The sequence below is a fragment of the Podarcis bocagei genome, assembly GCF_964188305.1.
Source record: "Podarcis bocagei genome assembly, chromosome: 13".
Classification (NCBI taxonomy): Eukaryota; Metazoa; Chordata; class Lepidosauria; order Squamata; family Lacertidae; genus Podarcis; species Podarcis bocagei.
The window spans coordinates 1,165,072-1,183,200 of NC_138138.1; the positions used below are offsets into that span (position 1 = coordinate 1,165,072).

Genomic DNA, 18,129 nt, shown 5'->3' on the forward strand with positions numbered 1-18,129 from the left:
AAAAGTAACCCAGAAAAGCGCCAGATTTAGAGCTGTTTTGGGGCAGCTCCCTTAGAGGGTGGTAATTCTTCAGGCTCAAGAGCAGAAGTGCTGTGTTCAGCCAAAATGGTGCTCTCCAGGTGTTTCAGGCAGCTAGTCCCACCAGCCTTGGCCAGCCCAGCCCAGCAGAGCCAGACTGGGAAGAGAGGAGAAGGGCAAGAGAGCCACCCAGCCTCCCAGCTCTGTGGGTGGCCATGTGGGGTTCACAGGAGCTGGATTCACTTCCTCACAGCCTGTAGGGGCGGTGCTTTGGGAACTGCTGCTAGGCAGGTTTCATTGCCTTACCCGCTTGCGTCTTTTTGTGTAAGTGCGCCAGGTGTCCTAAACAGGAAAACAAGAAGATTACCTGGAGCACCTGGAGCTTGGCATATCCCCTCCTGCGTTGGCCCGTCAAGCCTTAGCATACCGGAGAGGAGGCAGAGCACCCACCGTCACCACTGACATCATGTGCTCCCTCCCCCTGCCAGCCCAGCTGCCCAACTCACCCGTGACTCTCCTTCTCCACGCCATTCAAGCCGGTTTGGAAAGAGGTAAAAATAGCGTCTCTGCCACTGAGTCAGGAAGGGGTTCCCCAGCTTCAGCATGTACCCGTGCATGATGCAGTCCTTCCCCAGAGCATAATCTGTCACAAGGCAGAAAAAATCCACTGTTAAGGGGGGAGCTTTGCAGCTCTATAGTTCCATCGGCAGAAGGAGCAATTTGCAGAGGAAGACGTGCCAGAAAGAGGTCCCTGGAGGCTATAGTCAGAGGGCCACTCCATACGTGGAGAGCCAGTGTGGTGTGGTGGTTAAGAGCGGTAGTCACGTAATCTGGGTAACCGGGTTCGCGTCTCCGCTCCTCCACATGCAGCTGCTGGGTGACCTTGGGCCAGTCACACTTCTTTTGAAGTCTCTCAGCCCCACTCACCCCACAGAGTGTTTGTTGTGGGGGAGGAAGGGAAAGGAGATTGTTAGCCGCTTTGAGACTCCTGAAGGGGAGTGAAAGGCGGGATATCAAATCCAAACTCTTCTTCTTCTTCTTCTTCTACGTGGCTTGTGGAATACTTATGCCTCAATTCCCCCTTGTCCATGTAGTAGCATTCTCCTCCAACTACTGCTATCACACATTTTAAGATCATAAGGAGAGTTTGCTGGATTGGGCCAATGGTTCTTCTAATCCAGTCTAATCACAGAGGCCAGTCAGTTACGACAACAGAAAACCCACCCAGCAGCACTCTCCCCTCCTGTGGTTTCTAACAGCTTCTATTCAGAAGCACTGCTGCCTCCAAGTGTGGAGGCAGAGCATCGCCATCTTAAAAAGACCCTCTCTTTCCATGAATTTGTGTAATCCTCTTTTAAGGCCTCTTTTGGTGGCCTCACTGCCTCCTGTGGGAGGGAGCTCCATAGTTTGCATGCACTGTGACTTGAAGGCCTTTTTTTCATCTGTCCTGCATCTTCCAACATTCAGCTTCACTGTGTTCTAAGAAAGGGAGAAAAACTATTCTCTGCCCAATTCTTCATGCTATGCATAATTTTATAAACTTCTCTCACGTCACCTCTTCTCCCTAAAGCTGGAGATTCCCTATGCTTTGAAAATCCAAATAGGAAATCTTGGAGGAAAACCAGGGGCGTAGGAAGGGGGTGAGGTCCGCCCTGGGTGGCATCCTTGAGGGGGGTGACAAAATGGCACACTGGGGGTCGGCACACCGTGAGGCCTGGCCTGCAGCATGCCCAAGCCATGCGTCTCTCCTGGGAGTGATGCAGTGGTTCGCAGCCCCGCGCTGCCCAAAATGCCAGTGTGGGGTTTGCGTCTGCCAGGCAGACTCCGTGGGCACCTTGCCACCCCACCCCACCCCATGTGCCACAGTGCCTCCATGTGGTGCCCCGTGCACAGATCACCTCACCACAATGCTCCTGTGGGCAGCTCTCCCCACCCCCGCCGTTCCAGGTGCCGGAGCAGCCCCTGAGAAGAACTCTGTATGGAGGGGAATAAAAGGAGGCACAAGAGGGGTTGACAATCCATATTAAACTGAGCTATGGACAGGCCCTAATTCTCTGTTCCAAAATATTTGGCTGAAGTGGCTTTCAAAGGGACAAGGCAAATTAAGGGAGAAAGAAGGGCCCTGATGTCTCTGTGCCACCACTATGTTGAGAGTCATCCTGCCAACTGCCAGGGGGCAACAGTGGAAGAAGACGGTTTCGTTTGTCTCCTGCTTTGCGGCTGCCTGGTCCAGCCTGGAGGCATCTGGACCCACTGGGCTAAATGGGTCCCCTCTAGTCCGATTCAACTGCTTCCTTCCTCCTTCTTTAGAGGAAGGAGAGAGGAAGGCAGAGGAAGCAGCAGAAGCAGTAGCACTAGTGGGCATCCAATCAGAGAATCTTAGAGATGGAGGAGTCCCCAGGGTCATCTAGTCCAAGGCCCTGCAATGCAAGAATCCCAGCTAAAGCATCCATGACAGATGGTCATCCAACCTCTGCTTAAAAACCTCCAAGGAAGGAGAGCCCACACCTCCCGAGGGAGACTGTTCCACTGCCAAACAGAAAGTTTTTCTGAATGTTTAGTTGAAATTTCCTTTCTTGTAACTTGAGTCCCACCCTCTAGAGCAGGAGAAAACAAGCTTGTGCACATGTCCGTGGCACCGGAAATTGTTTGTGCGCATGTCAGTGCCACCGGAAATCGCTTGTGTGCATGCCCACATGCCAAAAATCGCTTCTGCGCAGGCCCGATTTTCGGCATCTAATGAGTGCTCTTTGGATTCAGTCAGTAAACCAGCTACAAATCCACCTAACAGTTACCTCGTTCAACCCACATTTTACCAGCTTCCTTGTGAAAATATCATGTCAAAAGCCTTCCTGAAATCAGTATACTCTATGTCCACAGCATTTCCCTGATCCACCAAGTTTGTAATTCCATCCAAAAAAGAAATCAGATTGGTCTGGCATGACTTATTTTTGAGAAACCCACGCTGGGTTTTAGTAATCGCAGCATCCTTTTCTAAATGTTTACAGACCAACTGTTGAATTATCTATTCTAGGGCCTTTCCTGGTATTGATGTCAAGCTCACCAGTTGGTAGTTACCTGGGTCTGAATGTTACCTGAAGATGAATATTGGAAGATTTGGGACAAAGCCTCTCATCCTCAGGGAGGGGAGGAGTTGTGAGCAGGAGCCATTTCCCCCATTGGCAGGGGGTGCTCCGGCTGCTGTGGCACGCCCCCAGGTGGCCAGCCAATCAGCTGGAGGCTTGGGGTGGGGCTTAGTTTCTCAGCCATTGTGCTGCTGGTGCACACATATGAATGGCCAAGTGGTCAGCATGCTAACATCCGGTTCAGCGAATGGTCTTTATTTCGTGATGATGGAGTTCACCTCTCGGACCTCTGCAATTATATTTGGCTGGCCGACATCAGAAGCCTTAGGGATTGGTTGCAGCTGTGAGGGTATTGGCGGCGAGCCTCTTTTGGCTCAGGTGGCGGTCAGGCATTGGAATATGGTTGTGTGTTGGAGGGCAGGGTGTGGCCATCGCCTACACCTCCATTTTAAGGAATCCGGCGGTTGTGGATCCTGTCCAACGCCCTTGCTGGTGGCTAGGGCCATAGTATGACCCCCGGTGACATCGGGGGGGGGGGGCTTTCAGTTGTATTTGCATCAACAGGCTCCTCCCACTGGTGGTTAACTCTTGATAGACTCACGCCTCCCTGAGGGGGTGGAGTCATGCTCTGTTGTTTTATCCAACGCCTAAGCCAATACCTCTCACATGCTGTAATCATGATGTGGCCTTTTTTAGCCCATTAACCTAATATACCGTGCCCATGTGGCAGGTCCTTGAATCACAAAAGAAAAGTCCTTCACATAGCACATAGTTAAACTATAGAATTCCTTCCCATAGAAGGCAGTGATGACTACCAACTTGGGTGGCTTTAAAAGAGGATTGGCCAAATTCATGAAAGAGCTAACAGCCAATCTTTACTGTGACAACTTTATTCTAGTGGCTGATCTGAGATCATAACAATAAAGTCTGATTCTCTGGATACAAGCCATGATAGCTATGCTCTGCCACCATGGTAAATGCTTTCACTGGAAGCTGCAGCGTTCTGATGCTTGAATACTGCCTGCAGGTTTCCCACAGGCATCTGCTTGGTGGGACTAGATTGGCCAATGGATCTTCCTATCCTCTCAGGATGGGAGGGCAAAAGGGATGAATGTGAGCAAAATGCAGTTACATGTACCAGAGGGACTTGAGAATCACCAGCTCACACATAGCAATAACCGTCAGATAACGAGCCTCCTGAACAACATATGTGCTGGTGACATTCGCTCCTGCCGCTCCACCACCCTCCACTACCTGAAGCCTCCTCCGTGCACTGAATTATAGACTGAAAGCTTCCCTCTCCTCTTCTAAAGCACTGCCCACAATGAGGGTACTATCTAAATAAAGAAACTAGCAAGCAGGTCCCCAGTAGCCACAGTCAATCCTTATGCATCTGGGATTCAGCAGGAAGAACTTCCAGGCCCCTCTCCTTAAGAAGTCAAACAGAAGCGCAAGAGAGCACTAAAAGAATCCTAAAAAGAAGTCCTTAATGATGGGAGAGCAGAAATCAGCCCCAAAGACCCTCACACTCTCTGCCATGACTTGGCAAATCCCACCTCACATTCCAGAACCAGAGCTGCCTTTGCTACCTTCCTCGTGGCCCAGTTGCTTGTTCTTCGCTCGCTTCCTGGCTTCGATCTTGTCCGTGTCACTGTTCACTGCATCATAAACCGTTTCCACCACTTCTTGTTGCCAGCGCTCTGAGATGACCAGGGGAAAGTTCTTGTACAGTTCTTGGTCACTATCAAGCAACTGATAAAAAGTGGGCAGTACAAGGAAGCAGAGAGAGAGAAGAGACATCACCAAAAGGGCAAAACCAGCTGCCTTCCATCATGTCCATAAAACTGATTGGAAATATGCCTATGGATTAAAAATATATAATCAATCTGGAGAGGAGCGGGTAATCTGGGAGAAATTGGTCCTCAAGTCCCAACCTTGTCTTGGACAAAGGCCTTTCCAAACCCAACAGTCATAAAACAATTCTTAACGTTGAATGTACAACTACAACTCCCATCATCCTTGACTGGCTGGGGCTGATGGGAATTGGAGTCCAACATGTCCCTATCATATTAGGGAAATCTTTGAATGGCCCTGCATGTATTATCTCAGTAATCCTTGCACCAGCTGGTGCAAGGACACATCCTCAGCTACATTGCACCTTCCCCATCCATCACCCTCACTTGCCAACACTCTCCCATCTCATTATGAACCACTGGAAGCCAAGAAGACTGTTTAGAGTGGAACAGGAGGGTCAAACGAGAAGCACAAGAAGCTTCTGGGTGAGCATGGTGGAAATCACAAACAGCCCACCTCCTCTGGTCTCAATGGCTAAAGGAAAATGTCCCCCTCACACCTTGATGCCTTTTGTGTCTTCCTCATCGAAGGAGCCAATGTCAAAAGCATCCGCCGCATTCACTTCTCCCCGCGGAGGAATCAGAGGCGGTGTGTACTGCCAAAGCAAGAGTAGCAGTTACAAATCCACAGGCCATGGTGATACGGAGTCTTAGTAGTTATTTAAAAAGGTAGGTTGCCCTTCAGCTGAGCTATCAGGACAATGTGTGATAAGAATTAAAAACAAACAACAGGGCAAAAATTCAGCACAAAACTGCATCAAACGCCCCATATGAACTTTTGGTGCCTCTAAGAAAAAATGTACAAGCGTACATAAGGGGTGTGATTAAAAAATAGCAGCAGATCACCTTTTGCAAGTAGACGTACTGCCAGTCAATGCCTTTGAAGAAGGGGTGCTCCTTCACTTCCTGCGCCCTGAGGAATGAATTGCAACCAGATGGTGATTGTCTTAGGCAATAACGCTTTCAGGCAGACCAATTTGCTATGAACACAGAGGTGCTCTATATGGTGTCTGGCATATTGAGCTCAGTATTCTAGCTCAGTATTATCTACATTGACTTGCACCAGGAGCCTGAAACCTCCTGCATGAAAAGCAGGTGCTCTATCTCCTGAGTTACAGCCCTGCTGCTTTAAATATTTTAAAAGGTAGCTTAGGGCTATCTAGGTGCTATCTAAGACATCAGAGAATCAATCCATAGAAATGGAAAACCAACGGGTTTTCTCGGGGCTGCACTGCTATTTGCAAATTGATCGATTTTATTTGCATAAGTTCTGAAGCAAACAGCACGCTTCTTTTGCTTTTCTGTTCATTCTTAGACTATGCGCTTCTCTTGTGTTGTAGGGGGCATCATACAAGGCATTCAGTCCTATGCGAGGAAAAGGGAAGGAATGCCTCTTTGAAGACAGGGCTTGCAGTCTGTATTACTTGTGTTAGTGATTTTTTAAAACAAAATCTGCAACCAATATATGAAGGGTGTCTTTTCACTGATTTAATTTATTCAGCAAGGGCAGCCCTAGATCTTTTGTTTAGGGCTGAAGTAAAACAAAACTTCTGAGGGCTACTAACTTTAGCCATGATGGCTATGTTCCACCTCCGCTGCCAGAGACAGCACAACCCTGAACACTAGGTGCTAGAAATCACAATGGGGAGAGTGCTGCTGTTGCACTCATAGTAACATAATAAGAGCTGGCTGGATCAGGTCAGCGACCCCTCAGGTCCAGCATCCTCCACTCACAGTGGCCACCCAGATGCCTGTGGGAAACCCGCAAGCAGGATTTGAACACAAAACCCCTCCTGGCTTACAGCAACTCTGGAAGGTCCTGCTTTCTGCCTTTCTGTGCTTCTGGCTGGCCACTGTGAGAAGAGGAGGCTGGGCCATCTTTAGCTTACCATCTTTAGCCTACTGCCTGGCTCTTTGGATGTTCTTAAGGCATGCAACACTTCTTCTATCAGTAAGGACTTACCCACTACCCTGGCAGCCAAGCCTCTTGCTCACGTCTCGCTGGAGAAGACCTTCCAAAAGAGACTTGAGTTCAGGGGAAAATGACTCTGGTAATTCCACATTCTGAGAAGAAAACAGGGCTATAAGCTCAGTGAGAGTTGAATGGAGTTGCTCAAAAGTTAGGATCCTCCAGACAGGTATCAGTGCCCCCAACCCACAAAAAGCCAGTAGTGATGTATGGGAGTGAGAGCTGGGAGTAAAGAAGGCTGATCGCCAAAGAACTGATGCTTTTGAATTATGGTGCTGGAGGAGACTCTTGAGAGTCCCATGGACTTCAAGAAGATCAAACCTATCCATTCTTAAGGAAATCAGCCCTGAGTGCTCACTGGAAGCTGAGACTCCAACTTTGGCCACCTCATGAGAAGAGAAGACAACCTGGAAAAGACCCTGATGTTGGGAAAGATGGAGGGCACAAGGAGAAGGGGACGACAGAGGATGAGATGGTTGGATAGTGTTCTCAAAGCTACCAGCATGAGTTTGACCAAACTGCGGGAAGCAGTGGAAGACAGGAGTGCCTGGCGTGCTCTGGTCCATGGGGTCACGAAGAGTCGGACACGACTAAACGACTGAACAACAACAACACCACCCACAAAAGACCCCACAGAATCATCTGCAAGCAAAGATGGCAGCAAAAAAGGAAGCTACTTACTTCTGTACATTCAGCACGGGTGAAGCTATGGTGTAGGTGAGGCTGAGAGATGGTGACTGGCCTAAGGTCTCCAGAGCCCTTGTCTGATACTCTAACTACTACTCTCAAGGCTGGCTGGGCCCTACCTTGCAGGGCTGATGTTATTTATTTAACAAATGCATATACTGCTTCATAGCCAAAGTTATAAAAGCGGCATAGCAAGATAAAATGAGACAAAATTCAAAAGCTACAGATTCCAAAAGCAATTAAAGCCATCACTACAACTACAGAATTAGTTTTCCATAAAACAGTTCAGCCTCCTTTTAAACAAAAAATTTCTTCCTGGTAGCTGTATGGGTACCTGAACTAAGAGCAGCCAAGCACTTTGCATGTCTTGAATAAGGAAAAGAGGCAGATTCAGTGGATGGCTGGATCAATGACCTTGAGGGCCTTCTCTGTGGTGGAAGCCCAACTTTGGAGCAGTCTCCCCAGGGAACTTCTCTTGTTGCTGCCAAAGGAAGAGTTTGGGATGCTCTAACTTTTAGTATTGCTCCATCAGGCTTTTTATAGAATTTTTTTTATAGGAAGAAGGCTATTGCTGCTCTTCATTAATTGTCTTCCAACTGATCTTTCATTTTAATATTATTGCAAACTGTTTTGAGTGATGGCTTGCACCTGAAAAGAAGTATAGTTAGTGATTGAAATGAACAAACAAAAGCAGAGACAGAACCACGTCTGGCCAAAGAGTATAACTGCAGAGTAACAGTCATGATAGAAACACTGTAATATCTATGCTGGCTGGCACAGGCTCTCCAGAATTTCAGAAAGGTATCTCTAACTGGAGAGGTCAGTGGGGATGGAAGCAGGGACCTTCTGCTGCTGCTCTACCACTGAACGATGACCCTTCCCACAAGCACAATGGCATAATTCAGAATCCTTACCACTGTGAGTGTCATGCGGTCAATCTCATGCTTGTCTTTGGTCTTGTGCTGCCTGAAAGGGCTGTGCCTAGAGAAAGAAGAAAAATTAAAGCACTGATTTGGTGTGTGGGGAAGCAGGGAGAGAAGGGAATGGAAGGAAACAGGGACATGAGCACTAGGCAGCACATGGGAGAATGGGATTAATAAAATTAGCTGGTGCCCTCTGGGTGTTTGGGATTAAAATCTCCCATCAACCCCAGTCACCACAGTTGTATGATCCTGCTGGGGCTGATGGGAGTTGTAGTCCAAAAAAAATCTCGAGGTCACCAGTTCGGCAAAGGCATGCATCCATGCACAGAGAAGTTTGCATCTGCTCCTTCGGATTGGGACATAGAAACACTTTCATACCGGGGGGGGGGGGAGTTTTATATCCTAAACTGTAGAAGAATAAAGCATGTTCCTCAGCTAGCTGCCTGAAGTTCTGTGCTATAACATTCAGGAAAATCCAAGATGTGACATGGAACAGATAAACTGTGTGTGTGTGTGTGTGTGTGTGTGTTTCTCCAGCCAGTGGGCTACACTTGGCCTGCCGGGCCTCTCTAGCTAGTCCACAAGGTCACTTGGAGAAAGCCAGGCCCACCCAACCTACATCAGGTATGGTGCAAGTAAGGGCGGGGCTCCCCTTTATGGATCACGGCCTTGTCGTGGCGAAGGGGCTTGAATAACTCAGAGAAGCTATAAGCTATGCCATGCAGGGCCACCCAAGATGGACAGTTTTGGCCAAACGTGATCCACCTGGAGCAGTAACCAGCAAGCCACTCCAGTATCCCTGCCAAGAAAACTCCATGGACAACAGGCATATAAAAGTTATGATGCTGGAAGATGAGCCCCTCAGGTCGGAAGGCGTCCAACATGCTTCTGAGGAAGAGCGGAGGACAAGTACAAATAGATTCAGAGCTGATAAAGTGGCTGGGCCAAAGCCGAAAGGTCACTCAGTTGCAGATATGCCTGGAAGCGAAAGGCTTTCCTTTCCAATGCTGCAAAGAAAAATATTGCATAGGAACCTGGAATGTAAGAACCATGAACCAAGGTAAGTTGGATGTGGTTAAAAATGAGATGGCAAGAATAAATATTGACATCCTGAACTAAAATGGATGGGAATGGGCAAATTCATTGACGGGCAAGAATCCCCTAAAAGAAATGGCATGGCCCTCATAGTCAACAAAAGAGTTGTACTGGGATGCAATCTTAAAAACGTTGGAATGATCTCGATACGAATCCAAGGCAGACTTTTTAACATCACAGTAATCCAAGTTTATGCACCAACTACTGGTGCTGAAGAAACTGAAATGGACCAGTTCTATGAAGACTTACAACACCTTCTAGAAATGACACCAAAGAAGGATGTTCTTCTCATTATAGGGGATTGGAATGTAGGGAATCAAGAGATAAAAGGAACAACTGGCAAGTTTGGCCTTGGAGTTCAAAACGAAGCAGGGCAAAGGTTAATAGAGTTCTGCCAAGAGAACAAGCTGGTCATCACAAACACTTTTTTCCAACAACACAAGAAACGACTCTACACATGGACATCACCAGATGGGCAGCATCAAATTCAGATTGATTATATTCTCTTCAGCCAAAGATGGAGACGCTCTATACAGTCAGCAAAAACAAGACCTGGAGCTGACTGTGGCTCAGATCATCAGCTTTTTCTAGCAAAATTCAAGCTTAAACTGAAGAAAGTAGGAAAAACCACTGGGCCGGTAAGATACAATCTAAATCAAATCCCTTGTGAATACACAGTGGAAGTGAGGAACAGCTTTAACGATTTAGATTTGGTGGACAGAGTGCCTGAAGAACTATGGGTGGAGGCTCATAACATCATACAGGAGGCAGCAACGAAAACCATCCCAATAAAAAGGAAATGCAAGAAAGCAAAGTGGCTGTCCAGCGAGGCCTTACAAATAGCAGGGGAGAGAAGGCAAGCAAAATGCGAGGGAGATAGTGAAAGATAGAGGAAATTGAATGCAGATTTCCAGATAATAGCAAGGAGAGACAAGAAGGCCTTCTTAAACGAGCAATGCAAAGAAATAGAGGAAAACAATAGAATGGGAAAAACCAGAGATCTGTTCAAGAAAATTGGAAATATGAAAGGAATATTTCGTAAAAATATTACCATAATAAAGGACAAAAGTGGCAAGGACCTAACAGAAGCAGAAGACATCAAGAAGAGGTGACAGGAATACACAGAGGAATTATACCAGAAAGAAATGGATGGCTTGTACACCCCAGGTAGTGTGGTTGCTGACCTTGAGAGTGAAGTCAAATGGGCCTTAGAAAGCACTGCAAATAACAAGGCCAGTGGAAGTGATGGTATTCCAGCTGAACTATTCAAAATTTTAACAGATGATGCTGTTAAGGTGCTACACTCAATATGCCAGCAAATTTGGAAAACTCAGCAGTGGCCAGAGGATTGGAGAAGATCAGTCTACATCCCAATCCCAAAGAAGGGCAGTGCCAAAGAATGCTCCAACTACCGCACAATTGCACTCATTTCACACACTAGCAAAGTTATGCTTAAAATTCTACAAGGAAGGCTCAAGCAGTATGTGGACCGAGAACTCCCAGAAGTGCAAGCTGGATTTAGAAGGGGCAGAGGAACCAGGGACCAAATTGCAAACATGCGCTGGATTATGGAGAAAGCTAGAGAGTTCCAGAAAGAATCTACTTCTGCTTCATTGACTATGCAAAAGCCTTTGACTGTGCTGACCACAGCAAACCATGGCAAGTTCTTAAAGAAATGGGAGTGCCTGATCACCTCATCTGTCTCCTGAGAAATCTCTATGTGGGACAAGAAGCTACAGTTAGAACTGGATATGGAACAACTGACTGGTTCAAAATTTGGAAAGGAGTACGACAAGGCTGTATATTGTCTCCCTGCTTATTTAACTTATATGCAAAATTCATCATGCGAAAGGCTGGGCTAATCCTACTAGACGCACATGTGAAAGACTTTCCTCATGCTCTTGAACCCAGCACTAAACAGCTGATGCAAAAGGAGGTGAAACTTGCTCAGTTCCAGTAAAGCAAGAGAACTCCCTGCAGGGAACTCTCATGCACACCCAAACCCAGTGCTAAGCAGGATGGAAAGGCCCTGCTGAAACCAATGTTTTCCTGCTTTCCCCCCTGCTTTTTAGCAGCAGTTTCAATGAAAACTCAGTCTAGCAATGAAGCTCAGCGTAGCTGAGGCAGCAAAGTTTCAGCAGTTTCTGTTGTTTTAGAATCAGGAAAGGGTTTGCATTGGAACAGCTGCTAAAACAAAGGGTTACCCCCTCCTTCATTTTAGCAGTGCCTTGCTGCCTGTGTGGTGCTTCAAAGTTCTGTCCCTGGCACTTCAAAGTGCCAAATAATCTCATTTTTCCATAAACCTGCTCGGCTGGTTTTTATGTATTCTTTTGAAATGTTAAGTTAATCACAGTTACTATGGAACAAATTTTCTCAGTCCATTCAGCAGGAGATATGATTTTCCCTCAATTTTTGGCTATTATAATTTTAGCAGGGTAGGGACGCGGGTGACGCTGTGGGTAAAACATCAGCGCCTAGGACTTGCCAATCGTCAGGTCAGCGGTTCGAATCCCCGTGGCGGGGTGCGCTCCCGCTGCTCGGTCCCAGCGCCTGCCAACCTAGCAGTTCGAAAGCACCCCCGGGTGCAAGTAGATAAATAGGGACCGCTTACTAGCAGGAAGGTAAATGGCGTTTCCGTGTGCTGCGCTGGCTCGCCAGATGCAGCTTGTCACGCTGGCCACGTGACCCGGAAGTGTCTGCAGACAGCGCTGGCTCCCGGCCTATAGAGTGAGATGAGCGCACAACCCTAGAGTCTGTCAAGACTGGCCCGTACGGGCAGGGGTACCTTTACCTTTATAAAGTTGAACACTATTTTTTTATCATTTTCCATAATAACATCTATAATAACATTATAGATAACCCAGCAGAAATATTTAAAGTTCCAGTGGGTATATGCTAGCTAATATATCAAAGTCTGATCATTAGTCTGATCATTTGGATAAAGTAATTAATTCTAGCTATCTATGGATTAAACTTGGATTGGAACCAGGATACACGTATGTGAAAATGGGTGTCAGATTTGGATCAAAGAATAACCAGGAAAAAATGGAACTCAATTTGGGTTAACTTCCATTCTAATATAATTTCAGCAGACCTAAATGAGAACTGTTTTAAAAACCCCTATCAATGGTATTTAACAATACATTGAACTTAATTTATAAATTAGGATTGGATAAATGTTGGAGGTGTGGATTAAATAAAGCAGATTACATACATATCTTTGGGAATTGTTCTCAAATTCTAGAAATCACTTTCTTTTTGCATCTCATCACAAAGCCCTGTTGCTCCAAGGAGCTCCAAGCACTTCTCACGTGCACAACAGAAGGCAGCAGTGGCTTAGGAGGACCCCCCCCCCCCAATTCTGCGCTCCCCAGGATGGCTGGGCTCACCCTCGGAGAAGCTTGAAGAGCATGCAGCCCAAGGAGAACCAGTCTGCGCTGCTGTCATAGGCTGTCCCTTTCTGGAGCACCTCGGGAGCCATGTAGCCATGGGTGCCGCTGTGATTAAGGGAGGCAAAAGGAGCGAGTCAGACAACTAGTGAATGCCTGGCTGCAGTTTAGGATGCTATGGGGGCGATGCTTGATGGACCACCTACAATGGTTCATTTCTAAAATCTGCAAGCAAGGGGCAGGGTTACTCGTTGACATCCAATGAAGCTGAAAATAGGCAGATTCAGGACAGATAAGAGAAAGTACTTATTCACATACTTAAAACTATGGAACTTACGCCAATGGGAGGCAGTAATGGCTGCCAACCTAGATGGTTTTAAAAAAGGACTGCACAAGTTCATGGAGGACATGGCTATCAATAGCTACTAGCCAGGATGGCTGGGCTCTGCCTCCAACTAAGGCATTAGAATACCAGTTGTAGAAAGAAGCCACAGGAAGGAAGGGGGCTCTTGTACTCAGGTCTGGGCTGGAGGGTTTTCCCAAAAGAGGCAACAGGATGCTGGACTAGGGGAGCCATTGGCCTGATCCAGGAGGCTCTCCTTTTGTTATGTTCTTGAAACTCCCACAACTACCGTCTCTGAACTTAACAATCTTTTGATGCAGCAAAGGGGCACACACTTTTGGTGAGAAGGTTCTGCAACAATTTAGTGCCCAAATTATGAAAAATGCTGAGAACTTGGCTAAACTCCAAGAATGAGTTTCTTATTGAAGTAGGTGGCCTTGGAGAAATACTCTGCTGTGCATGTGCTGCCCACAGGGAGCTGAGATCAAACTGATTTGAGAAACAACCTCCTGGCCATGCAAAACATATTTCTCTAAAAATAAACTTAGTTTCTAGTCCTCATAGTTCTGAATTAAATAGTAAGATGGGAAGCTGTCTTGTACAACCACTGGTGCTAGATGGATCAAACCACTGATCCATCTAGCACCATATTGTCTACATTGACTGACAGCAGTTTTCCAGGATTTCAGACCTAAGACTGAAACATGGAGTTGCTGGTGATCTTGTGTCCGAAAAGCAGGAACCATAACTCAGCATCAGAACATGTTCTATGCATACAGAGGGCCTTAGGTACAATCCAGCACCTCCAGGTGAAAAAAGGTCAGGTAGCAGTCCTTATTTATGTAAGCGCCACTTGTCACAAAATGCCTCCCGAGAACTTAACATTAAAGCAGTCTCAACACCTGAGGCCCTGGAAAGCTGCTGCCAGTCAGAGTTAGTGGCCCCATTCTGCCTGACTAGGTGGAAGGCAGCTTTCTGCATTCCAATAAGAGCAAAACTGACACTGTTACAGGTGCCACATAATACATGTTCCACATTTGTAAGAAATCAATCTTTTAGTGTGGCACCACAGCACTTTGGAACTTGCTGCCTGTTGACATCAGACAGGTGCCTTCGCTGTACTCTTTTCAGTGCCTGCTAAAAACATTTTGCTTGAACATGCCTACCCAGCCTCATAATGTTGATGGGCGTTCTAATCTGTTTTTAGCCAATCTCTGATTTTAATCATTTTTTGAATGTTTTAAATAATTTCCTTTACTGATAATTTTTTTGCTTTATTCTTTTTGAGGGTTTGGTTTGTGTGTGTGTGCATGTGTGTGTGTGTGTGTTTTACAATCAAACAGCATATGAGCAATATATCAAGGCAAAACCTTTCCTCTTTAACTGGGTCTTTGGCCTCTATCTCTGGCCTTTTAGAGTGGATGGGAGGGGTATTTGAAATGTATTTCTTCCCCTTAGTTTTAATGTGTTTTAATGTATTGGTGGCTTGTTTGCTTGTTTGGTTGGTTAAAAGTCATTCTGAGTTGCCTTGACCAAAAAAGTGGCTTATAAATTTAATAAATGGTAGCAATATAAATTTTATGAAATAAATAAATAAGTGATAAATTCCATGATAGCAATCATGGTGGTGTTGGCAAAGAGAAAGCAACAGCAGTGCAAAGTGTCCGCCAGAAGCTGTGTTTGCACAATACTTACACGCTGGCATGAGGCTTCTTTTTGGAGAAATCGCAAGCCAGCCCCAGGTCGGAAATCCTCACGTGGCCATGTTCATCCAAGAGGATATTTGCTGGCTAGAAGCACATCAATAAGCACCTGTTACTTAGCAACTGAAACGAAGAAATGTTCGACCAACAGGGTCAGTTCACCAAACTGTGCACATGCTCAAACCCAGAAAAAAAAGAAAATGGACTTGCTGAAAAACTAACACTGGCCTGCGTCTTTGGCACAGCTGACCCCCCCTTACCTTTCATCTGTTAGGGGCAGAGGGGGAAAGGTCAAAATGCTCACAAGCTATGCTAAGCACGGGCACAGACAGAAGATGAAGAGCATTTGAACCCCTGGAAGCATGCAATTATTTGGCCCATCTTAAGCTAAACCACAGAAAGTGGAAAGCTTTACTCAAGCATCAGGGCAATCTAGAAATCCGAAGAGGGTGGGGGGGGGTGGCACGGTGATGAAATGGTTCCTCCACCAGTCTGTGAGCTGTTGCGAAAATCAGAAGCAGAGGCAGATCCTGGAAATCAAGGTGATTTTCTCGCTACTGCTATTCAGGAGCATCACTGCCTCCGACTTTAGAGGCAGAGCATTGATGGCCTTCTCTCCTCCATGAATTTGTCCAATGTGATTTTAAAGCCATCCAAGTTGGTGGTCATCACTGCTTCGCTGGGGGAGCAAGTCCCATACTTTAACTATGTGCTGTGTAAAGAAGGACTTCCTATTATGTGTCCTGAATTTTACTCTTCACAGTCGTCCTGCAACTCACAAAGCGGGGTGGGTGGCGAGATCCACCCACCTGTCATGTTGGACTCTGGGTTGCCCTGATGCCTGAACAGGACTATAGGTTTTTCAGCCACTTTCCCTCTGCCCCATTCTGCCTTTGCCTCTCAGGCCAGTTACAGCAAGCACCTGTAATGAACATCCCTCACTCCTTCCAAAACCAGCCTGCAGTTCCCCACATCCATCTCTGGCACTCCTTTGGCACTCATCCCTCAAATCTGTGTAGCACCATGGTGGCATTTTCATCTCCTAGGTAAAAGTTACCTTCAAGTCTCTATAGACCACAAAGCGATTGTGCATGTGCTCAAGCCCAAGGATGATCTCAGTGGCGTAAAAGCGCATCTCCTTCTCCGAAAACACTCCATGCTGTGAGAGGTGGTAGTGAAGATCTCCACCTAGAGGTGAAGAGATCTTCCAGAAGTCAGTTTCACAGGAAGAACAAGCCAGGCTCAATTTCCAGCACCTTTGCCAATGAGACTGGAGAGTCTGCATTGAGCTAGGCAGTCTCCCCTGGGCCAGGAGAGCAAATGCCAGGACTCTTGCGTGGGAAGATGGTGTTCAGGTCGGTACTTAAGACCCACCCGCTTAGCTGGATCTTTAAATGACATTGAAGCTACTTCTAAGAGTGCAATTATCTTATTTTTATCCATAATTTAACTGTGATGTTTTTTACTTTTGATGTCTACATCTTAAGAAGAGTTGCTTAACTACAGTGGTACCTTGGTTTAAGGACCAGCTTAGTTTGTGAACAACTTGGATTAAGAACGCTGCAAACCCGGAAGTAGGTGTTTCGGTTTGTGAACTTTGCCTTGGAAGCAGAACATGTTCTGTTTCCTATTGAGTGTGTTCATTTGTAAATTTCCCCACTGCTATGGGAAAGCCCACCTTGGTTTAAGAACACTTTGGTTTAAGAATGAACTTCCGGAACGGATTAAGTTCGTAAACCAAGGTACCACTGTAGGTTGTTACCCTGTTTAATATCAAACTGCAGGGGAGGGAACAGGGTGTGAATATAGGGAAATACATTAACAGCAAGAGGATGAAGAGGAGGCAAGGAAGAAGAAGGAAGAGATTTCAGGAGCAACCAGATTTGCTAGCCTTTCCTGGCCTCTACTTGCCCCCCTTTTGGGAATGGAACAGTGACCAGGACTATGCAAGCTCAGGGCTGAGAACACTCTCTGGTCAATACAGCTTTGCAATATACTGTATTTTTCGCACCATAAGACGTACCTGACCATAAGACACACCTAGTTTTTAGAGGAGGAAAACAAAACAAAAAAAACTATTCTGAACGAAACAGTGGCTGTATGATTTTTGTGGTTTATGCTGTGGCCACAGACATGTGATTTGATGGTGAGTTTGGCAAAAATCCTGAGAATCCATGTGGATCTGTGCTTTGTAACCACATTTTTGTGCCATTGCGGCCCCACACAACAGTGGGTGCGTGATTTTTTGGGTGCAGGCTGTAGCTATGGACATGCTATGTGCTTTGATGGTGAATTTGGGGTGATCCAATGCAAAAATCATGAGGAGTTATGCTAAGACCAGACCATGTCATTACCGAGGAGGCAGGCTTAGTTGTTGTTTGAGGACTATCCCTGCCTCCAGGTCTGGTCCTGACCGGAAGGATACTGGAATCAGCAAGAGAAACCCACATGACCTGAAAGTGTTGCTGTGCAATGCCAGGTCAATGATGAATAAAACCACTGCCAACCACGACCCGATTGTGGATGGAGGATTTGTCTTGGCATGTGTGACAGAGACCTGGTTGGATGAAACAGATAGGCCTGTCCTTGCTGCTGCTTGCCCACCAGGTTTCTCTTACGCACAGCAACCCAGGTCATGTGGGCGGGGAGGGGGGGTTGCAGTGATTTTTAGGAAGTCATTAGTCTGCACCAGGCATCCTATTGGGAAGACCCAGTTTTCTGAGTGCATGCTCTGGAAGTTGGGCAATAGGGGCAGTACAGGATTCCTTTTGGTGTACCGACCTCCCCACTGCACCAAGGATTCCCTGCTGGAGCTGCTTCAGGTCGTGGCGGATATGTTCCTGGAGACACCTAGTTTGGTTGTCCTGGGGGATTTTAACATCCACGCTGACACGACCTTACAAGGGGCCGCTCAGGACTTTGTGGAACACATGGCCTCCATGGGGCTGTCCCTGAATAAGTTTGGCCCAACTCATAGCCACGGACATGCCTTAGACCTGGTGGTTACCTCTACGGATGCTGGTGATCTGACACTAACTAAAAGCGAAACAAAAGAAGCGCCAT

General features: G+C 46.6%; 1 protein-coding gene across 5 annotated transcripts in view; it reads right to left on the reverse strand.

The window, feature by feature from the left end:
• The window catches only part of GRK3 (G protein-coupled receptor kinase 3), a 176,200-nt gene that overhangs the window by 10,894 nt on the left and 147,177 nt on the right, over window positions 1–18,129 (reverse strand). For 3 of the 5 annotated variants that reach the window (XM_081168527.1, XM_081168526.1, XM_081168530.1), the window contains 10 exons: window positions 16,124–16,254; window positions 15,059–15,153; window positions 13,021–13,128; window positions 8,528–8,594; window positions 6,921–7,021; window positions 5,804–5,870; window positions 5,458–5,553; window positions 4,694–4,856; window positions 525–661; window positions 325–360 (listed from right to left, as the gene is read on the reverse strand). In XM_081168527.1, coding sequence (XP_081024653.1) covers window positions 325–360; window positions 525–661; window positions 4,694–4,856; window positions 5,458–5,553; window positions 5,804–5,870; window positions 6,921–7,021; window positions 8,528–8,594; window positions 13,021–13,128; window positions 15,059–15,153; window positions 16,124–16,254 — 1,001 coding nt within the window. The remainder of the gene's footprint in view (window positions 1–324; window positions 361–524; window positions 662–4,693; window positions 4,857–5,457; window positions 5,554–5,803; window positions 5,871–6,920; window positions 7,022–8,527; window positions 8,595–13,020; window positions 13,129–15,058; window positions 15,154–16,123; window positions 16,255–18,129) is intronic. The other 2 variants (XM_081168529.1, XM_081168528.1) reach the window with 2 other exon arrangements.